The sequence below is a fragment of the Parasteatoda tepidariorum genome, chromosome 7 (genome assembly GCF_982258835.1).
Source record: "Parasteatoda tepidariorum strain Cologne lab strain chromosome 7, Ptep-v5.0, whole genome shotgun sequence".
Lineage (NCBI taxonomy): Eukaryota > Metazoa > Arthropoda > Arachnida > Araneae > Theridiidae > Parasteatoda > Parasteatoda tepidariorum.
Genome location: NC_141761.1, coordinates 53,090,714 through 53,107,681, shown reverse-complemented (window position 1 = coordinate 53,107,681; position 16,968 = coordinate 53,090,714). Strand labels below are relative to the sequence as shown.

Below are 16,968 nucleotides of genomic sequence, written 5' to 3'. Positions count from 1 at the left end.
CAATTTCTGCATAATCTGTGTTAGTATTATCCAAAAGGTGATTAATTGAGGCGGATAGTAGAAAAGGGCTAGAAGAAACCCCAAACACTACCCTACAATGTCTATAGACAATTTCTTCATTTCTCGAAGGGTAAAAAAAATCGCAAAAAATTACGATGCTCGGGTGAAACACCTAACATCAAATATGCCTTCTCTATATCACTAGATAACCCTATTGGATACATTCGAAACCGATCTAATACATCTGGAATTAGCTCAATTAAATTAGGCCCTCTAAATAAACAATCGTTCAAGGAGGGTTGTTGACCGACTTTAGCACTAGCATCAAATATTCGTGTAGTTTCACTAGTTTCCATTATTACCGGTCTATGGGAAAGGTAATAACTTTTATCTGATATTTCATTTGTGGGAACTCTTTCAATTATTTTTAATTCCTCCCATTCTTTAAATACAGACACATATTCATCTATAGTGTTATTTGTAATAGATCTTTGAATCATTCGCCTATGCCTTTTAAGAACTGCGTCCTTATTTTCTGGCAAAGTCACATCCCCTTTGAAAGGTAAACAAAGTTCATACCTTCCATTAGGAAGAACCTTTAAGTTTTCATTAAACTGATTTATCATATCAGAATGCAGAACTGCCTGTTTATTATTTTCTATTGGATCACGGATTCCAATAACATCCAAATCCCACAATTCTCTAACATTTAAGTTGTTAAAATTGAAAGATAGCATAGAAAATGTTTTATTACACAAATCGCGTTCACGCAAGGCAGGCGATACCTGATGTTCATTAATTATACCATTAACTTTGGCCATTATTGTAAACCCAAGTTTTGTTTTAACAGCCAATAAACCCCAATTTAGTTTATATATTTCATCTTGTAAAATATCACTAATTGCTTGGGCACCCAATAATATATCAATTTCATTTAGAGCCACATTTAAATCAGGAACATCAATACCTTTTTCTTTAAGTTCAACTAAAGCATACAAATTATTTACTTTGGGAACATGCCCACAAATTTTGTTTTCAGAAAAAACATCAATATCATGTATGTAATTGCCATTCAGACTTTTGATTTTTATCTCAAATAATGAGTGATTACGAGGACGGGTCACACTCCCCCCAAACAAACCATGGACAAGGGTTTGTTTACCTTTGGGTTGCAAGTGTAATTTTTCAATTAATTTTTCACTTATATACGAATATTGTGATCCACTGTCTATTAACCCACGAACAGTTGTTTCCTTCTTATTTACAACAATTTTAAATACAATTGTTTGCAAAAATATGTTATTATTGACTATTTTATTATTGAGAGTACTAGTGACCACATTTTCAGTATTAGAATTAATTGTATCGGAACTAATTGCATCTAAATTACCTACATCAGAAATATTATTTTCTTTTTCGGGGCATAACAATATACAATGATCGGTTTTACTACATAAATTACAGGTAATCGGAATTCTACAACTACGCAGTGAATGACCAATACGTAAGCATTTGAAACAAGCATGTTTTTGAATTAAAATTTTCTTCCTGACATTAAACGCCATCTTTTTAGAAAAATAACAATCAATAGATTTATGATTTGTTTTAGAACAGAAAATACAACGAAATCGCTTACCTGAGCTATTGGTCTGATTTAAGAGCGCCGCACCTGTAGCCACTGCCTGATCTCTCTCCAGTTTCTTTGTTTTTATTTTCTCGTTAGCCGATATGCCGGAACGGGCAAATTGTATCATTTCCTCATTTTTAACTTCTTGAGCAAGAAAAGTTGAAAGTTTATTCAACGATCTTGCACTACTTCCTTCTTTGGTACTATCCATTTGTCTGCTGCGTTCGTAGGCGCGGAGTATTTGTTCCGGTAAACAGCTTTCAACCAGTGGCTCTAAAAAGTCTGAAAAAGTTTCAGAACCTTTACCGAGAGTTTCTAAACACATTAATTTAGATTTAAGTTCATCATATAGTTCCGAGAGGTCTTTCGCTTTTCCGCCCGTAGCATTTCGCATGACCATGCTAAGTTGGTCACGGACGTATATTTGCACTAATAAATCCTCCCGTCCAAACCGAGTTGTGTGATACACTTTTTATAGTTCTCTTTCGTTGGAGGGAAACTCAGCACTAACCTTGAGGTTTTAGAATTGGGGACCATCGCCTGAATTAGGTATTGGAATTTATCGTCCTCTGAAATTTCTGAGTCTTCGTGTATTTTCTAAAATTGGCTCCAGAATCCTAAATATTCTCGCATCCCCGCTGAACTTCTTTAACTCAATTGTAGGTAATTTATATTTTCTTTTTTCTGGAATTGACAGTTCTTTTATTGCAGTAGGATGGTCCTCCAAAGTACTACACAATTCAGAGTATTTATCACGATAAGTTTCCGCTGTCTGGAAATCTTCATCATAATACGCCATCAAAGTTTCTGTTGATAATAATAAGTTGTTTATTTCTTCTTGAATTAATTCCAATCTTGAGAATTTATCGGTGATTTGCCTTTGCAAATTCGGAAAGTTTGTTTTATCCACTATTTCTGTTTTTAAGGTATCCTCAATCTTGGTGACGCATTCAGTAAACGCAGCACGCAGGCTTTTTCGCTGCGTTTTAAGTATGTCAAATCTTTTGTTAACTTCATCATCAGCCATTTTTATCCTTTTATTTTATAAAGTTCGCTGACGCCACGATGTAAGATGCTAGATTGTAAAAAATTATTCTATATAGCAATCAAAAGAGCAGGAAAGGGACAAATAGGCTGGTAAGCAGGATAATTAAAAATTTTCTTTCAACTTTATTTAAAATTATTAACAAGGGAGATTGGTTGGTTATGACCGCTCTCATAGGAATCCTTGAAGCTTCTGAGTACCGCTACATTACTACATTTACAGTGAGAGAGGATGACGCAACATCTTCTATGCGGACGATTTGAATTGATATTAATTATATCCATCAAGAATTTTGTTTAGTTTGACTCTGATATTTAGCAACTGTTTCAGGTTTAACTTTAGAAAAAGTAGCCGACATTTCCGATAAGATATTAGAAGTCACGCCAGTTCCTATGGAAACCCACTTTATAACTGAAAACGATTCAAATTCAATGAAGGAGAAATTACTTCGCCAAATAAAAAAATTAAATGAAAGAATTAATAAGTTTGAAATTTCTCGCTCTCGTTCTTCTTATCGCAGGAACAGAAGTAATAGTGTTAAAAAACGAGATTCATCTGTTTGCTGGTACCATTGCCATTTTGGAAACAAATGTAAACCAGGAAAATGTGTTATGCCATGTAAGTTTTGGAAAAACGTAGTTGGCGAAGAATAAACGAGACATGTTCTTTTCCACAAACATCGCGTCGCCTGTTTATTCGAAACCGGAGAACAAACTTATCATGTCTGGTCGATACTGGATCCGACGTGTCCATTCTCCCGCCAAATTGTATTCAAAGAAGAAATAATCCTCTGCAAACAGTTTTCGCTGCTAATTCTACACCAATTAATGTTTATGGACAAAAAAACACTTTCTTCAGATTTCGGATTTGTACGCAACAGAGTTACAGGATAAAAATGATCAGCAGACATTTTTTAGAACACTCATTTTTTATTATTATTTTTTGATCTGTTGCCATTCGCAACTCTCATAAAAGTAATATGAATAGTCATGTGACATATGATGTTCCTACAATACTCCCTCACCAGTAACTAAGTTACGATGCTTGGCAAGTATGTCAAATTTGTCATATAATGATAATATAACAGCATATATACAGTTCAAAAATTATACTACATAATGACTCATCATAATACGAAAACATATATACAAGATATTAATATAACATATATACAAATTATACCATTCTAGTTTCAATGCAATAAAAAATATATATATAAAATAAATGTATATGTATCTAATTAATACAGTTTTGTTCTAAAAAGCGAAGGCTTTTTTATTTTTCTGCCAAATCTAGACATTTTAACATTTTGCTCGGAATTGGCTGCATTTTCTTGTAATTTATTTGATGTTAAACATTCGTTAGGTTTTGCAGCTTTTAGGATTTCATCGTAATCTGGATTCTCATTTTCAGAATTCAGTAGATAAGCTGGTTTAAGCCTGTCTATTGAAATGCTTACGTTTTTTCCTTTATAACTAATTACAAAATACTTTTCTGACTTATCCATCACTTTATAGGGTCCTTGATAAGGAGACTCTAATGGCTTCCTGACTCTATCAATCCGCATAAAAACATGTGAACATGAACTTAAATCTTTGTGCACAAATGCTTTGTTCCTTTTGAAATATTTTGACTCTAAAGGTTTTAATGTTTCCATTTGATTTTGAAGATTGCTAATAAAGTTTTCCGTGGATGTTGTCACTTTTGAGTTATCAAAAAATTCACCAGGAAGTTTAATACATTTACCATAAACCATCTGAGATATTGAATAGTTGGTGTCATCGCGTAGAGCAGCTCTGAGACCAAGTAAGACAGTAGGAAGAGTTTCAGACCATTTAATAGAGTTGTGTGCCTTTATTGCAGTTTTCAATGTACGATGTTGACGCTCAATTTTGCCATTGCACTGAGGATGATATGCAGTTGTTCTGTTGATTTACTCCACATAAGTTGGTAAGAGATTTAAACGTTTCAGAATCAAACTGTGATCCTCTATCGGTAATTACTCTGTATGGCACTCCAAATCTAACTATCCAATTTTCATAGAAACATCTGGCGACTGTTTCAGCTTTGATATCAGGTATAGGAACTACTTCTATTCAGCTTGTAAAACGGTCAATACAAGTCAAACAGTATCTGTTTCCATTGGATGGGGGTAACGGTCCAATTAGGTCAATATGTATCTCGTTAAATCTTTCATCGGGTTGTCGATATTCTCCAAACTGGGATTTAGTATGTTTTGAAATTTTGTTTTTTTGGCAATCAATACAGGATTGTGCCCAAATTCGAACATCTTTTCGAATTCCAGGCCAAATAAATCTTGACGCTATCTGTTTGATAGTTGATCTGATTCCTGGATGAGATAAACCATGTATCAGTTTGAAAATAATCATTCTTGAATTTTTAGGTATATATGGTCTAATTTTATTAGCAGAAATATCACACCATAGAAATTTACCAGACTGTAGTGGTTGTTGTTTAAATTTTAAGGTTGTGTCTGATTGCATTAGTTGTTTTAATTCTTCATCACTACTTTGATCATCAGCAATTTTCTCATAATCTACACTAGTTACTTCTTGAATTCGGGATAACGCGTCTGCGACGATATTATTTTTGCCAATAATGTGTTGAAGGTTAGTCGAAAACTGGGATATGTACTGGAGATGTCTATTTTGTCTTGGAGATGCTTTTTCATTTTTTTGTTTGAAGGCAAAAACCAGTGGCTTATGGTCTGTAAATATAGTAAATTCTCGACCTTCTAATAGATGTTTGAAATGCTTTACAGAAAGATATATCCCTAATAATTCTCTGTCGTAGGTACTATATGATTACTGTGCATCATTTAATTTTTTTGAATAGAAAGCTATCGGTTTCCAAGCACCATTTTCGTATTGTTCCAATACAGATCCGATTGCGAAATCTGAAGCATCTGAGCAAAGGCATAGAGGTAATTCAAACTTCGGATATGTTAGCAAGGCTACATTGGATAAGTCTTGTTTGCATTTTTCAAACATGTTAATAGCTTGTTCAGTCCACATTATTTTTCTTTTGTCATTTTTATGAGCTCCTTTCAAATATTCGTGGAGAATTGCTTGTGTTTTAGCAGCGTCTTTGATGTATCGTCTATAATAGTTTATTAGACCAAGAAAGGTTCTCAGTTCACGTATGGTTTCTGGCAACTTGTAATTATGGATTGCTTCTACTTTTTGGGAAAGGGGCTTGGATCCTTCCGAACTGATTTCATATCCCAAAAACTCCAATTTCTCCACAGCAATGACTGACTTGGAGATATTGATTCTGAGGCCATATTTATCTAATTTATCAAAAAGTTGTTTTAAATGAGATTGATGCTCTTCTTTGTTTCGAGATGCCACTAATATATCGTCTAGATAAGGAAAAACGAAATCAAGTCCACACAGAACTTCATTTATGAAACGTTGAAGGTGCATTTCTGAGGCCGAAACTCATAACGTTGAATTCAAAGAGTCCGAAAGGGGTAATTATTGCGGTTTTTTGTTTGTCCTCTTCATTTATAGGAAGTTGATAATAAGCTTTAAATAAATCGAATTTAGAAAATACTTTGGTGTCTTTTAAAATATGATGGAAATCTTCGATTCTTGGTATTGGATATCGGTCTGGTATTGTTTGGTCGTTTAGTCTTCTATAATCTCCACATGGTCTGTAAGACCCATCCTTCTTTTTAACCATATGTAAGGGACTTGCCCAGGGCGATTTTGAAAGTCTAATAATCCCGTTGTCTAGCATGAATTGAAATTCTTCTTTGGCTATTTTCAATTTTTTTGGATCTAATTGTCGTGCCTTAGAAAACACAGGTTTTCCCGTTGTGGCGATAAAATGTCGAATTTCATGTTTAGCATCACTAATTAATAAGTTTGGCTTAGTTAAATTTGGATATGAAGAGAATAATTCAGAAAACTTAGAATTTTTATCCATAGTGGAAATTGTTTCCGTCATGCATATTGGAGAAATTTCTCCTTTAACTATTAAATTGGTTACTCCATCAATTAATCTTTTTTCTTTAAAGTCAATTAATAAATTAAACTTATTAAGGAAATCGGCCCCTATTATTCCTTTATTAATTTTGGCGACAATAAATGGGAAATTAAATGAGCGGCGAAGTCCTAAATCAACAGTTAATATTTTGATTCCATAGGTTGTAATCTCGGATCCATTTGCTGCATATAGTTTAAAATCTTCTACTGTTTTATTTCGATGAGTTGCAGGTATTAGACTAACATCAGCTCCTGAATCAACTAAAAATCGTAATCCTGAATTTTTATCCTTTACAAATAATCTGAACTTGCGGCTTTCATTAACATCAGCAACAGTTGTAGCCGCTAATCCTGTTGCATCATGGAGTTTTCCGACTTTTCTCGCCAAGCACATGGTGAATAACATTTCTCAGGTCGGCAACGATTACCAAATTTAAAATGATAGTAACAATATTTACCTTTCCTATTGAATGCTTTTATTGAATGACTGCGACTTCGAGATGTATTTCGGTAATTATTTCTAAATTTAGATCTACTACGGTCATTTATTTGCAGTGAATCAATTTTCTGTTCTAATGCTGCTATTCGTGCAATTAAAGCATCATTGTTGGTAACATTTGGTGAAACAGCACATATTTCTTCCCCAGTTTTCATTTCGTGAATTTTATCCGCCATCGTAGACAGTTTATCTAAACTTTCTTCACTGACAAGCAGAATATTTCGTATAAAATTCGGCATTTTATCAAGCCATAAAGATTTTAACACTTTTTCTGAAAAATCGTCTGCTCCTAAATTTTTCATTTTTTGCAAAAGTTGGCTTGGCTTGTAATCTCCAAGTTCTAATCCTGTAACTAAGCGCTGAATTCTCTTGTTTTCGCTTTCCTTAAACGTATTTAAAAGTCTTTCTTTCGCCAAAGTATATTTGTTAGGCTTAGTGTCTTTAATAATGTCCCAAATATTTTCTACATACTTCGGTTCCAGTTGGGATATCAAATAATTAAATTTGGTTTCTTCAGTTGTGATCTTATTTATTTGAAACTGTGCTTCTACTTGGTAAAACCAAATGTCGGGTTTCTCTCTCCAAAAAGGTGGAATTTTAATGCTTACTTTATTAGCTTCGGCGTCCATGACGATCGTTGCTTCGATCTTTTCACTGTTTTTTGTAGCCATGTCAAAAATCCGGGTCACCAGTTGTACGCAACAGAGTTACAGGATAAAAATGATCAGCAGACATTTTTTAGAACACTCATTTTTTATTATTATTTTTTGATCTGTTGCCATTCGCAACTCTCATAAAAGTAATATGAATAGTCATGTGACATATGATGTTCCTACAGATTAAGACGAATTTTTCTTGGTAATTTTTTATTGCTACTATTTTAGACGCCAATTTTAGGTGCCGATTTCCTTCACTCTTTCGCTTTAGTAACAGATCTACGCAATAAATGTCTAAGAGATTTGACGACTAAATTTAAAACAAAAGGTCATGTTAAAGAAACAATTTTGCTTTCAGTTAAAACAATATCAGGTGATTCCGTGATTCATTCACTTTTAGCAGAATTTCCTTCAATTACTAAATTACCGGATCCCAATCAACCCGTAAAACATAACACCCTTCATTTTATAAATACGGTAGGTCCTCCAGTAGTAGAAAAAACCTCGCGGATTAGCTCCGGATAGACTAAAAATTGCAAAATCAGAATTTAAAAAAATGATAGAATTAGGACAAATAAGACCATCTAGAAGTAATTATGCATCCCCACTTCACATGATCCCAAAAAAGGGAACATTGGAGTGAAGGCCAGTTGCGGTGATTTTAGGGCACTAAATGCACAAACGGTGATAAACAGAAGAAGAAAAAAAAGAGGTACCTTTTGATAGATGAAGGTTGACATAGTCTAAAAATTATCTCCCCTCATGTCAACCTTCATCTATCAAGAGGTACCTTTTAATAGATAAAGGTTGACATTCATGATGAAGGTTTAATAGATGAAGGTCAATATTTATAGTCAATATAGTTGATTTGCTTAAAAATATACTGCTCAGAAAAATAAATTCGGTGAAGTATATAAAATCTCTCGGTTAATAAAACAAAAAAGAAAAAAAAAAATGAGTGAAATGCTATAAAAAATGAATGTGGTGTAACTACCACTATAAATATTAAATACCAAATCACTAGTATATAAGACATGTTAACTTGATTCTATCTTGAGGTACCTTTTGATAGATGAAGGTTAGACATAGTCTAAAATTATATCCCCTCAATATGTATATATATAAATGATATATCATAGATATATAAACGTTATAGATATATGCATGACATGGTAATATGATTATTTTTTTAAAATAATAATGCGACAATTTATCTCTTGAAGTTTTTTTAAAATTATAATCATAAAATTTTGTTTATGAAATAAAATATAAACCTATAGTACTTAAATTAAAATCCATGAACGGAAATCTGGGTTGCGGAAAATAAACAATCAGTTTAAAAGGCTCTTCACATCAGTTTTTCGAAAAGTCAATGAGCTGAAAATAAAACTTCCATAAAGAAGTGAAAATAGATACGTGGATTTCAGGGCGAAGAAGATCACCTAGAGAGAAAAACGGTATGAAAGATTTGTCTTTCCTAGTAAACGATGAACTTAGGAACGAAAAAAGCTTTCCTTCATTACTCGAAGGTAGAAAGTGTTTTAAGTTTCACAGATAATATTGCAAACAGTAATAATGATAAAAAGCTTTGTTTTACATTTCAGTAGACTGAAAGGATTGAAAAACTAATGGTACTTTTTTCTAAAATGTAAACTATACTTCTTAATGTAGAAAATATATTCAAAGTATGACAAGCCCGTCATAGATTTTACATGTTAAAAGCTGAATCGAAGAGTTCTTTGGTCTACAATATTTCTTTCTAATACGACCAATCGATAGGATACTAGGAAGATCATAGACTTAATTATCAGAAATTTTAAAAACACGGAATGGTTTCCAGAAATCAAGGTCGGTAGATGAATGGCAATAATAAATTATTTTAGCATAAGAAAATTCAAATCTATGCTTAGGTTTGAATTTTCTTCCTGATACCCATCTAACTATGTTGGAAGATTAAAGATTGTTTAATTTTTGACCCATCATGCTCTTCAACTTCTTGAGAAGCAAAAATTTTTCAAAAAATAAAACACTTGAATTCTAAAAATAATTTTAGTTTTGACCCTAGTAGAACAATTTATTTAGATAAATTTTTGAATTATTTTGTTTGCTTTCTGGTTTTCATTTAAAAACCATCGCCATTCAAGGAGTTAAATCGAAGTTTAAGAGTACATATAATTTATCCAAAATCGGTCACGATACTAAACAATCCGTCATCGCCCTACATCGATAGAATTCTAAGCATAGGCTTGAGTATTCTTCTGCTGAAATCATTCAACAATGTTCTTCATCTACCGCGTTCGATTTCTGGGATTCTTTCCATATTTTAAAAAATTCTAGTAATTTAGGCAATAATTTTTCTTATATATCTTTGTTTCCCAATGTTTGGAAATATATTCTAATTTAATTTTTTGCAGTCCGGAGATTTCTCGATTAACCCCCTTACACTTGCTTCTTATAGTCCTTTTTATATTATCTTGTTCAAACATGTTCCTCTGTCTTGATTGGTTCACTTTGCACCTGTACATCTCTTTACTTTTTTAATGTCTTTTAATGTTTAGACACCGTGGAAGGTTCGAATTTAAAGAACTGAAACTATAATGTGTCTATTTTTTAAAATTAATTTGGACTTCATTAACAATGTTTTCCACTTCAGTATACGTTGACCTATGCCTGTTTAGGCAGAGGGGGTGCGATTGTTCTTGTTTTCCAGTGGCGCCATCTATGGCCAAGAATTCGACTTCTGCCAAACCAAACGTCACACCCGTTTATAGGGCGGACCCATTCATGCATCCATTCATTCATCCACAGATCGTAATTTTGACCTGAATCAGAGAACGATCGATCTCCAATCCTGTACCCCCAGAGGTATTGATTTGTTATGGGATTATGGAGGACCTACGCGACTCGACAGATTTAACGTGCATCAGCCACTTTACTATACGGGGAGTCTTCGACCGGTGGGGTTCGAACTCTCGGACATGGGTACGTAATACAGAGTATACCCTATCCTTTTTCCTCATATATTCATTATTAGGCAGAATCTAAATTCATTTTGCTAATCAAAATTCCTTTTCAAGTGTGAGAAAAAACTGCCTCTTACTTTTTCTCCAAAAAATAAGATATGTTCTCAGAGAGTTTTTGTTTTATTCGTCAAAAGCAATAAAATAATAACTCCTCTAAGAATGAAATATCACTTTCGACAAAAATATGAGCTATTTTTGAAGAAAACATGCTAACGTTCTTTGAGGTCAATGGTACGTGAAGAAAGCTGGGAACATGAGAAGAGGAGCCATATATTTATAGCTTTTCATTAAATATTTATTTTAGTTGGTTGTTAGTGAATCTGCCGTCTTGTAGATTAGGTCATAAATTGGATAGAAAAAATATCCTTGAGAAAATGGAAACAAAAGAAGCGTTATTACTGTAGCAGAAACCTATAAGAAATAAACGTTTCATGATTAATCATGAATTATTTGTGTATAGGTAATGTTAAATAGGGTTATGTTTTCAACTTTGTTGCTTTAGAATCATTAATGACAATTTCATGAAATTTCCTTTATTAATAAATTCTCTTAAGATTATTTTGCTAAAAAATGAGGTTAATCAATTTATCTATAATATATTTTCTTAAATTCTGACATAAGATAGACACATATTTTTTTATAAACTTGAACATTACTTTTATTGCTGTATTTTTATCTTTAGAGGCCTTTTTTTAGAGAAATTCATTGATCATTTAATAAAACTATTCACAGGAAACTCAGATGAAAATATTGACCTGCCTGTGTTTTCCTAATGGATAGATAAATCACATGGCACGGCTAAATTTTCTCACGTAAAGCTCTAGATTTTTATGGTTCTCATCAGCATTAAATTAATAAGAGTTATAAAAGTATTGTTTATTTGTAAAATGTTTATTTACTCCTAATTTAAAGGTATTTTATCATCCTTTCCAAGTATTATTCGCTGCTATTATTACGTTCTTTTTATTTTGATAATTACTCTGATATATTTTTATTTTGATAAACCAGGATGATAAAAAAGGTTAAGTACTAGTTTTGAAAAGGCACATTAATAAAATTTTTTCAAAAAAAATACATGCTGTAAGCAATTTTAAAAAGTAATGCATCATAATTATCATTTAATACTAATTCACATTATTACAAAAGAGTGGTCCCCTAGGCGCTAAATTAAAAAGATATCTCTGAGATTGATATAATTCTTGATATAAAAGCTACTAGTATTTCAGGAAACAAATTTTCCGCAAAAAAAATCATAATCACCGTAATTTGAAGTAATATTTCATAGGAAGTATGGAATGTTGTTATTAAAATTGCTCTTGATAACTATTTGAAATTTCATTATAAAAATTCATCCATAAATTGCCTCAATAAAAATTATTTTCAATCACCAATTATTAAAAAATAATAATCAAAGAATGATGTTTTTTTTCTTCTCGCACACAGGTAAAATAAAACTGGATTCTTAAGATTACTTAATTTTCCTGAACCATCCAAGGAACTGGTTTAGTTAGATTTTCTTTTATCTAAATAAAGTGAAACTTATTTTGGAATGATATTACCAAGTAAGACAGCCATTGAATTAGAATATATTTGTTCTCATTTTCAAGCTACTAAGTTTCAACATTCAGTTTAAATAAAAATAATCTAGTTAAAAAGCTTTCACTTTTAATGAGACAAAACAGATGGATTAGCTCCGAGAGAGGGCGATAATTGCCAAGCTCATTAAAATTGATTCCTATTTTTATTCCGTTAATTTTGATTTTTATTTGATTCAACTCTGAATAGGAATATATATATATATATATATATATATATATATATATATATATATATATATATATATATATATATATATATATATATATATATATATATATATATATACATACTAGGCGATGCTGCCCTCCCAAATCAATAACAATATTTTCCGGGGGGACCATTTCTTTTCCAGCTGGATTACAGCTCAATTCACACATCCAGACCATGGTTTCATGAAATGGGTGTTTAAAAACTGGAATATAATTCTTACAGTTCTGATATGTGGCAACCTAAGCCACATGGAATAAATATGAAACGAGTTCTAACTCAGATTATGTAGCCAATAAAGTCGATCCTCGCTGCCAGCTCTCACTTCTGTCGTGATGAACGCCTGGAAAGCAATTTGTATGGTCATGTATCAAAAACTGGTGAAAATTCTCCCCATATGTGTGCAGACAGTTCTAGATGCAAAAAGGGGAAAAACACCGTATTAATTATGTTCATCATATTATATTGAATAGCCAGCCATGAAATGTAAGAATTCAATTTAATTAATTATGTTCTAAGAGGGAAAAGGTATACAATTTCGATAAATTGTTTCTACTGTAAGTATATAGTCTGATAGTCTGTTCCAATATCATTTTATTCTACAAATTTGTCTATTATTTCGTCTTATAGGCTAATTTTTAGACCAAATAATTAGTTTGTTTACATTGGTAGTCGTAAACTCAAAACTGGGTTGGCTGTTCAACGATGGTTATAAAATAAAATAGGAGAAAGCCCAGAGCAGCAGAGACTCAGGGTATAGTTAGTTAGTTAATTAAGTATTATTGGCGCAAAAGCCATTTTTGGCCATACCGCACCTACAACTTGTTTTATAAGAAACATTCTGCTATAAGTTAAAGCTAAATTGATTTGTAAAAACCAATGTCCCTTAGATAATTAAAAATGTTATTGTGAGGTTTATCTCCAATTAATAAAGTCAATGTTGGATTAAAGCAACCAAAGTGGCGTTGTCTCTGTGTTTTAAATTCGTTACACTTTGTTAAAATATGTTTAATAGTGAGCTGTTCTCTACAATGAGAACATTCGGGTGCAGTTTCGTTTAATAAAAGATGTTTATGGGTTAATCGAGAGTGGCCAATGCGCAAGCGATTCAATACTACTTCCTGCTTTCGACTAATGTTTAGACTTTTATAAGCTTTAATAGAAGGTTTAATGCCATGCAATTTATTATTTATTTCATTTTCCCAATCATTTTGCCAGTGTAAATACTGTTCATTGTCAATTGCATTTTTGATATCTGTGTAGGTAAGGGGGTTGTTTGTTATATTGTTTGTTGACTTAGCCACTTTATCTGCTGCTTCATTACCCGAAATGCCAGCATGGCCTGGCACCCAACAGAAAATTATGGCATATTCTTTTAGGAATAAATTGCTGTATAGGTTTAAAATATTATTTATAATAGAATGTGTATTTAGTTCTTTATTTTGTAAGGCAACTATGACACTTTTTGAATCTGAATATATTATCCATTTTTTCAACCTTTGAGAAGAAATAAATTGAAGAGCCAGATAAACCGCATGGCATTCAGATGTAAATACGGAGCATTTTGAATGTAATTTTTCAGATATTGTGGAGAAAGGGGTAACAACAGCGCTTGCAACATGGTCAAGGCCTTTAGAGCCATCTGTAAAAATGGAATTAAAATTACTATATTGTTCTTGGTGTGAATTAAAAAGCTGTAAGTAAATGTCAGCAGCAGTTTGTGCTTTTGTCAGATTGTTAAAAATATCAATAGTTTGGAGAGAAATGACGTCCCAAGGAGGTCTTAATTCGCTCGCAGGTAAAATATTAAAGTCTTCTAGGTTTAGGTCAGATAAAAGCTTTCTTACTCTCAAACCAAAAGTCGGTATTGCAGAGGGTCTGTTACTAAATAATCTTTCATAAAATGGAGTTGTAACATTTGAAAACATGGAATGTATATGATGGCTTTTGACATGAAAATAATATCTCAATGTTAGCTTATTGCGTCGTTCAGCAAGAGTTGGTTCATGATATAAAACGTTTAGACTTTTTATGGGTGATGTGCGAAATGCTCCTGTTGCTATACGTATGCCGGAATTATGGATGGTGTCAAGATATTTAAGAACAGATTTTCTAGCTGATCCGTAGACAACGCAACCATAGTCGAGTTTAGATCGAATGATACACCTATAAATTTTGAGCATGGCATCTGTATCTGCACCCCAAGAGGTGTTTGTCAAAACTTTAAGTAAATTTAATTTCAGTCCACAGGTTTTTCTTAAGTGCTTAATATGAGATGCAAAAGTGAGTTTAGAGTCTAAGATCAAACCAAGAAATTTTGTTTCGCTTAAAACGGGAATGCGAAAGTTTTTGAGATACAGTTCAGGATCGGGGTGGAGCCCTCTTCGTCGACAGAAGTGTATACTCGTTGTCTTAGTTGTAGAAAAATTAAAACCATTTAACTCTGTCCATTGGGATAATTTATTAATAGCGAGCTGCAATTGTCTTTCGATAGTGTGCATATGAGATGCTTTACAAGAGATCCGCAGATCATCAACGAATAACCTGCCGTCCACTGTAGATGGTAATGTGGTTAAAATATCGTTTATTTTTATAAGAAATAAGGTTACACTAATGACACTACCTTGAGGAACACCTTCCTCTTGATTAAAAGTGTCAGATAAAGTGTTATTCATTCTAACTTGAAATGTCCTGTCTGTTAAAAAGTTTTGAATAAAATAAAACATATTTCCATTAATGTCATAATTTAAAAGGTCCCTTAAAATGCCGTATCTCCACGTTCGATCATACGCTTTCTCAATATCAAAAAATATCGTCACAAGATGTTGCCTTTTTAAAAACGCTTCACGTATATCAGTTTCTAAGAGCATTAGATTGTCAACAGTTGAATTACACTTGCGAAATCCGCTTTGTCTCTTAGATAAAATACAACGAGATTCCAATAAATATATTAATCTTGCGTTTATTATTCTCTCTAGAAGTTTGCAAAGACAACTGGTGAGAGCGATTGGTCGGTAATTGGTAGGGTGTATAAGGTCCTTACCTGGTTTAGGAATGGCAACTATATATGATTTTCTCCATATTGATGGGAATTGTCTATTCACCCAAACTCTATTAAACAGTTTTAAAATTATTTCCAAATGGGTGTCAGAGAGGTGTTTAAACATACTATTGTGAATTTTGTCAGGCCCTGGAGATGTTTCTTTACATTTATTAATAGCAGATTTTAATTCAGTTATTGTTAGAGGAGAATTGTAATCATTGTGAGGTTCAACAGAGGGTCTAAGTACATTTTTTTCAGTTTGAGTTTTGTATTTTTGGAAAGTTGGAGAGTAATTTTCTGTACTAGAGGCTCGGGAAAAGTTTTCGGCGAGGGTATTTGCTATTTCTTTAATTTCTGTTATTTTATTTCCATTTACTTCAAGATGCGTAATAGGTAAGGAGTTGTAATGACCAGATATTTTTTTTATTTTTGCCCAAATTTCTTTTGCTTTCGTATTGTTATTTATGGTACTTATATATTTAATCCAAGATTCTCTTTGGCTTTGCCTTCTAGTTTTCCTTGCAAGTGCACGGGATTTTTTAAACAGGATTAAATTTTCAACAGTTGGGTATCGACGGAATATTCTCCAGGCTCGTTTTTGAGCTTTATGAGTTTGTCTGCATTCTTCGTTCCACCATGGTTTTGGGTATTTAGGTAAATTAGTTGAGGTACGTGGAATGGAATTTTCAGATGCGTTTATGAGAGTACTTGTAATATGTTGTGCAGGCTTCTTCAATATTACCATTATCAACAATTTCTTCATTGAATGTTAGTGACTCTTGAAAAAGTGACCAATTTGCTAAATGTGTTAGCAGTCTAGGAAAATGTACTGTATTAGTATTCCCAGGTTTAAAAATATTGATGATTAGAGGAAAATGGTCGCTATGATAAAGGTCATTCCAAACAAAAAATTGCAACAGGGTATAAATACGTGGTGAACACAGTGTCAAATCAATGGTATGGAATGTACGAGATGGAAAGTGAAAATGTGTTTTTTCATCCGTATTTAGTAAACAGAGTTGGTGGTCGTCTATTAATGTATCAATTTGATTCCCACGAGAATTTGTAGTATCACTGCCCCAAGTTGTGCTATGTCCATTTAGATCACCTGTGATTATAAACGGCTCTGGTAATTCTGCTATTAGGTTGTTAAGATCTGATTGCGATATTGATTGATTTGGTGGAAGGTACAGACTGCATATTGTGATGAGCTTTGATTGAAATGTAACTTGTGCTGCTACTGCTTGCAAGGTAGTTGT

The 16,968-nt window shown here is 32.7% G+C and overlaps 1 protein-coding gene across 1 annotated transcript; it reads right to left on the bottom strand.

The window, feature by feature from the left end:
* Positions 1-13,523: 13,523 nt before the first annotated feature.
* Positions 13,524-16,454, bottom strand: LOC147807145 (uncharacterized). The gene has a single exon (XM_087168792.1). It carries the CDS (start codon positions 16,452-16,454, stop codon positions 13,524-13,526), a length of 2,931 nt encoding a protein of 976 aa, XP_087024918.1.
* Between the last annotated feature and the right edge of the window lie 514 nt (positions 16,455-16,968).

Bases quoted from the DNA above. Each gene is read 5' to 3' on its own strand.
- LOC147807145 (XM_087168792.1), bottom strand. From the start codon at position 16,454: ATGGTAATATTGAAGAAGCCTGCACAACATATTACAAGTACTCTCATA.